The sequence below is a fragment of the Lagenorhynchus albirostris genome, chromosome 14, assembly GCF_949774975.1.
Source record: "Lagenorhynchus albirostris chromosome 14, mLagAlb1.1, whole genome shotgun sequence".
NCBI classification, from domain to species: Eukaryota; Metazoa; Chordata; class Mammalia; order Artiodactyla; family Delphinidae; genus Lagenorhynchus; species Lagenorhynchus albirostris.
Genome location: NC_083108.1, coordinates 68605458 through 68612018, shown reverse-complemented (window position 1 = coordinate 68612018; position 6561 = coordinate 68605458). Strand labels below are relative to the sequence as shown.

Below are 6561 nucleotides of genomic sequence, written 5' to 3'. Positions count from 1 at the left end.
CCCCAAGTGAGGCGCTTCCAATCTCCCAAGTAGTCCCCAAACCTGCCCATCTCTCTCAGTCATGTCACCTCCCTGCTCCGCGCCACTAACCCTTCCCACCTGGACAGCCGCAGCCTCCTGGTGGTTCCACTCCTGCCCTGCTTCTCGCCCATCTGAGAGCCAGTGACATTTCCAACGGGAACCAAATTGAGTCACTGCCCTGCTTAAAGGCTCCCCTTCGCCCAGTGTCTCGGCCACCTTGCAAGGGCCTTCACGGTGCAAGCCCTTGCTCCCCCCCCGCGCTCCGTGGCACCGCACTGTTGAAAGACAGAGGCTTGGAATGGCCAGAAGGACAGACACATCAAGTTTGCAGGGTGGGCGCGTTAGTTTCCCATGGCTGCTCTAACAAACTACTACGAACCTGGTGGCTTAAAACAACCGAACTCGTTCGCTCATGCTTCTGGAGGCCAAAGTCCAGAATTGGTTTCGCTGGGCCTAAGTCAGTGTGTTGACAGAATCCTGCTCTCTGGGGTAGAGGCCATCCTTTGCCCCTTCTGCATCTTGTGGCCGCATCACTCAACCTCTGCCTCCGTCCTCACTTCTCCTTCTCTTCCGTGAGTCACCTGCTTCTGCCTCTCTGACAAGCACACTTGTGAGGACACTCGGATGACCTGCATCTCAAGATCTTTAATCACACCCGCGCGACCCTGATCACACGACGTAACGCTCACAGGACCTGGTTGGTATCTTTGGGGGCCACTGCTGGGCCCACGACACAGGGCCTGTGGTCCGGTGTGAGGATGCACACTCAGCGGGGAGCAGCTGCACCCCACTTCCTGCAGGATGGGTGTGAGGAACGCAGTAACTGGGGGAGTGTGCAGAGCGTCTCGGCCACATGAGAAAGGCCCACCATGGGGCTTCAACGCTCGGGAGAGGGTGACTGCAACCAAGAGCCAGTCCCCACTGGCTGTACGGTCAAGGTGACAAGAGCCATAAGCCTAGATGCTTCCTTCCAGCGGGAGGCAGTTTGATTAGGCTCAACAGCCCTCCGGGGACCAGAGAGCCTTTCCCGGCCGGAGTCTGATCGATTGCCACTGTTAATCACACCATGGGACCTTTTTCCCTGAGGTTCACAGAGCCTCTCACTGCTCTCCGTCCTCCCATGTTCCCCGCTCACTGGCGGGAGGCAGTCGTCCTGGATGATGGGGGGTGTGCCGTAAACCAGGGCGTCCTGCAGACACCGCCGTCCCTGGGGGCACGGGTGCGGAGGAGTGGGGCTCGCCCCCGTGGGAAGGATCGGACTCTGGAACTGGCAGGAAGAAAGGGGAGGGAGCGCTCGGTTCCTTCCTTAGTGGTGCGGCCTGGCGGGTGCTGGTGGCTGGATACGGACCGAGGCTGAAGGGCCCCTGGGCCAAAGCTGCAGGGAACCTGGTCGGGGGCTAAGATGTGGGCTTGCGAGTGTACTGTCTGTTGCTGTAACAGATCACCCCAAGAGTGGCGTAAAACAACACACATTTATTGTCTCCCACGCTGCCTGAGGGCTAGTTCAGAAGTGGTTCGGCTTGATGGTTCTGGCTGTTTCTTACGAGGTTGAGTCACGTGTCGGCAGGGGCTGCAGTCCTCTGAAGGCACCCGGGCTGGGGGACCTGCTTCCAAGAAGGCTCACTCACGTGGCCGTGGGCAGGAGACCCTCACCACGAGGGCTTCTCCATAGGGCTGCCCGGATGTCAGCTTCTCCCCAAAACAGGTGAACTGAGAGAGAGGTGGCAGCTGTGATGTTTCATAACCTACTCTCAGAAGCCACACTGTCATTTTTGCCACATTCTAGTCATTGAAAACGAATCACTAAGTACAGCCCACATTCAAGGGGGAGAATCAGGTCCCTAATTTGTAGCAAAGAAATTGTGGACTTATTTTAAAATGGCCGTCACATGCAGGTCTCACATTCTGCTGTGCGGACCCGAGATCACAGGACCTCATACCTGTGATCGCTGAGACTCAGCTCAGAGGGAAGCACCGGGCTGCCTCGAGCACTGATTCTCAGGAACAAGCATTTTGTATTACACACATTTTAGGCTCAACAGCAGCCCTGGGAAATTAGATGGGAAGAGAGGTTTCTGAAAGCAAAACAGAGGAGATTAAGCTCTGCCAATGGCCTGACAGCCAGGAAAGGGCTCAGAGACAGGCAGGAGATTTCCTTGTGAAGCAGATCTTGTTTGGAAGAGTCCTTGAGCCCAGGTAGTTAGCTGAGGTACCGGGGGCGCAGATGAAAATGGGCTCAGGGGCTCCAAGTTCTGTCCCTGTGTCAACACGTAACAGGTCAGAATTTCACCAAACTTGGGACTTGGAGATCTCACGATTCTGGAGCATCAGTGGCAAGAGGAAAAAAGTGTGGGTGCTTGAAAATACCTCAGGACAGAAAGCGAACATGTTCTGTGTAAGGCGGTCACGGGAATGTTCCGTGAGAGCTTGGCCCCGGGATTTGTAAGGGACTTTTCCTTGGAGAATCAGGCAGAGAAGTAGGACACTGTACATTTCTCCTAGCTTGAGGTGTGGTCCTCCTCCGTCTGGGAAGCTCACCTCTTAGGCCAGCCAGTGGCAGGAGGGACCCCAGAGAGGAGACAGAAAGGGTGACATGGGCCTGGCGTGCGGTCCAGCCACGCTGAAGCTGGTGCTCCCTGGAACAGCGCACCACCCTCGCACGGACCGTTCTGTCATGCGCTCTTCCTCACCTGGCCAGGTTGGATCAGGCAGGGCAAAGAGAAACGTGACCACGTGAAATACACACATATGTACATATATACATAGATACCTTCTTCCTTACTTTGTCACTAGAGATGTTACTGTTACTCAGAACTCATTAGTGTTTTTGGCTATTTTTATTTTTAGCCCTTAGAAACTTGTTTCAAGAAAAAGACACCATGTCAGAAACATGAGATAATGGTTCACTGACATGAAGTTATTAACATCACAATTTTCAAATGGAATCTCAGGTACTTCCAGTAAACATCTGGTTAGGATTTTGTGAAATATTTTCATCCTGTGACCTGCATCGTATCATAAAATGTCAGGCTATAACGTAATAGAACTGATGTTCTAGTACCACTCCAGCCCAGAAACACAAACGAATGCTGTTCCCTTTCATGCAGCCACCGCTGAAAAGCACAGTCCTGCTTTTGCACCAAAACCTTTTAGAAACTCACGTTTGGGACACTCACTCACTCGGGAGGAACCAGCAGCACAGCCCACTTCCACCCAGGGGGCCCAGTCTGGCCTGTCGTCACCCAGCTCTCGGTCCCGGCACCCCAAACTCCCTTCCACGTCATTGAGATCTGCCCCCACTGCGGGTGAGCCAAAGAACAGGCTGCTCGTTTTGAATATAGTTCCAGAAGATCCAAACAAGGTGGTTTCAGCATCCCTGACTGCTTCACTGCACGAGGCGTCCCACCCTCCCAGAAGGACTGCCCTCAAGGTAACCTGAGAAGTGGGAGCTCTGGTCTGCTCGCTGACAAATCTGCCTCCTGGCTGGGTACTCACACCTCAGACCGGCCCCCTGGAGACAGGGCTGGACAAATACTCTAGACAGGGCCAACCAGGTTCTAGAAAAGATGCCAACCTGGGATTTTGTGGTCCTAGTTAAGGCTGGGGTGGAACAGCAGCAAGAAATGTCAGGCGCCCGGGGCTCAGTGTGACGGGGGGGGGCTCACTGGCCCTGTGCCCCTTGGGTGTAAGGACCAAGGCACCCAGTCTGGCCGCAGTGCTGCCCACATCATCAAGTTCTTTACCATGTGCTCTAGGTCTGCTGACCCGGAGAGCTACCTCCTCCAACGCCAATCTGCAGAAGGGGCAACAAACACTTAAATATCATTACATTCCTAAAAACGAGGGACTATTCCAAGGAAAACAAAATAGTGGGACTTTTCCATTTAACAAGGCAGAGCTTCCTTTGCTGGGATTCGGTGTGAGAGTCATCTGCTGGGGTCACGAACCCACGGTTCAAAGTAAGTTCACCCCGTGCTTCAGCAGCTTCTGCTTGGCTTTGCCCGGGAGGCTGAAGGCGCTGTCCTGCGGACTCGGGAAGCCGGAGCTCCGCCCCGCCGGCGCCAGCTGCTGGAAATAGGTTTCCTGGACAGGGCTGCAGCAGGCGTACACAGCCGTGGAGGCATTCCTGTTGGAGGAAGAAAGGAGACCACAGTCCGACGCTGCCTGTGAGCCTTCAGAGCCCGGAGACCCGCAGAGGCGCTGTCAGTGACCCGGCAGGACGAGTCATGGACCAGTCACTACGGCCATGGAGAGGGGGCACCTTGGCCTGCAGGTAACGAGCACGGATCCGGAGTCACACAGACCTCGGTGCTCATCCCACCCCTGCGACTTCCTGGCTGTGTGCCCTTGGCTCAGCTGCTCCAGCTTTCTCGTCAGTGAAATGAATATGACAACAGTAAACTCCCTCACTGAGACTTTATAGAGAGTAAGTGAGTAGGCATATATACGCATTGCTTAGCCCATGGTGCGCGGTTAAGAAATGGAGCCTGCTTGTTCTGTTTCTATTATTCAAATGAGCTACGTATCCCAACGCTAAAACCCTCTCAGCTCCAAGGAAGATGAAATACTACAGGGCCACAAGGTGGGTGATGGATCTAGGTTGCCAGCGTGGGGCAGCTGTGACTTCAAGCCAGAGGAGACACATTTATTACGGAAAGATATACAGAAATATTGGCTGGAGATGGCGCTGGGCAGCAGAAGTGTCCGCATTCCTGTGTGGCCGGTGACAGGCATTAGAACCTGGTCAGCACCAGAGCCGAGCCCAGAGCCCACACGCCTCCTTCTCAGCCACACTGTCCCCGGAACTGGAAACGTGTGCGGCAGGGGCATGTGCTTAGAGCTGAGACACCTGGGCTCAAATCCTGACTCAGCCTCTGAGTAAGAATGCGACCCTGGGGCGAGTCGTTCATTCTGTTTGTGCTTCAATTTCAAAAGAATGCGCTGGACCAAATCATTCCAAGGACTTAACTGAATGATACACACAGAGCAGGCACCCCCCCTTCTGACCCTCTAACTTGCCTTCTTTTCTGCTACCGGTTTCATAAGAGAAGCTTGTAGAGAGAAAAAGTAGAAATTCGGTTGGTTAAAGATTGTAAATGACAATAATCATCATCTAGATCTGTTGGCACAAGTGTTCAGGACATGCAACAAGGTGAAAAAAAGAAACTTGTAAATCAGCACATTAGTATGCTCCAGTTTTCTAGAAGAAAGACCATTAAATAATCAAAAATTCTAATCGTCTATCTTTTATATGCAAAAAATACAAACGAAAACCAACGAAACCTGGAGTAATGTACACCAAACTATCAACTGTGGGTGTCTCTGGGCCATATTGCCAGCGAGGGGAGGGCAGCATTTGACTTGGGAGACTTGGTCATGAGCACGTGGGGCTTGTTAAGTTAGAAGATGGAAGACAGCACTTCAGCATCGTTTATGGCAGAGACCGAGGCCCCTCCTCCCTCCCCAGTGACGGATGGACGCACTGAGGTGGTGAGGGCCTTAGGTCTCCTCCCTGCTGTACCCCAGTGTGTAAATCAGTCCGAACCCCAGGATGGGACCCAGCAAATACATGACATGGGAAGCGTGGGGGCAGATGACAGCAGCCACCGGAGCGGATCAAAGAAAGCCCTGACTGGTGCCTGGACTGTCCTTCATTTGGTTATGAACGAGGCTCTGCCGGGACCGGGAAGGCGGCTCCTGGCGCAGGGCTGTCAGTGAGCTGGGGACGCTCACCTGACGGTTACTTCGTACAGCGCGGGCAGCCGGGCGAAGTCGGAATGCATCAGGCTGACGGCCTGGAGGAAGCGGCGGTCCTGGGCTGTAGCCACCTGTGGCAGGTTGCCTTCCAGAAGAGGACACAGAAGTCGTGAGTGGCAGACCGCCCCCCCTCCAGCAACATCCCCCAAACCCAGAACCATAAACTGGGACAGGGTGAGGCCCCGGCCTGGGGTACAGGTGCCCAGGGGCAGCGGGACAGAGGCCGGGGTGCTGGGCCCTCCAGCTGCGCCCCGCCACGGAGCACACGCCGCCCCCGATGGTGGGCAACACCGGTCTCTGCACACGAAGGTCCGAATCGGGAGGCGACCTCATCACAGACATTTGAACGTGTGTGTGCTTCTCTCAAAATGTTGGAGAAACGGCCAAAATAAGATAAACGAGAAAAGAAGTGTTTGCCAAGAGAATTTAAACCCCGTGGGAGCTGGGCTCCAAGTGAGAAAGCAGCATCCTGACTGCAGGGCACTCACCCCGTGCGCTGGGCCCCGGTTCCCACTCCCACCCACCGGAGGCGCCCCTTACCCGCCAGCACGTTCTGGATGCGGTCGTAGTGCGCGAAGCCATAGGTTCTGGCCGCGGGGGCCGCCTGGTCCTGGGGCAGCGTCTCGTTCAGGTGCACCTCCAGCCCGTTGAGGGACGCCAGGCTGCCGTGGTACTGCGGGGCAGGGAGGGGACAGGCCGCCATTGAGCAAGCCACCCAAGGGATATCTGCGTGGCTGCCTGACTTAGCAAGAAGGACTCTGACCAGTGCTTTGACCTGTTGTT

General features: G+C 54.9%; 1 protein-coding gene across 2 annotated transcripts in view; it reads right to left on the bottom strand.

The window, feature by feature from the left end:
• Window positions 1-1479: 1479 nt before the first annotated feature.
• HPS4 (HPS4 biogenesis of lysosomal organelles complex 3 subunit 2) overlaps window positions 1480-6561 on the bottom strand; it is a 28020-nt gene continuing 22938 nt past the window's right edge. For both annotated transcript variants that reach the window (XM_060121935.1, XM_060121936.1), the window contains exons 12-14: window positions 6319-6451; window positions 5755-5863; window positions 1480-4147 (exon numbers count right to left, since the gene is read on the bottom strand). In XM_060121935.1, the coding sequence (XP_059977918.1) occupies window positions 3976-4147; window positions 5755-5863; window positions 6319-6451 (414 nt within the window). In that variant the 3' untranslated portion in view covers window positions 1480-3975. The remainder of the gene's footprint in view (window positions 4148-5754; window positions 5864-6318; window positions 6452-6561) is intronic.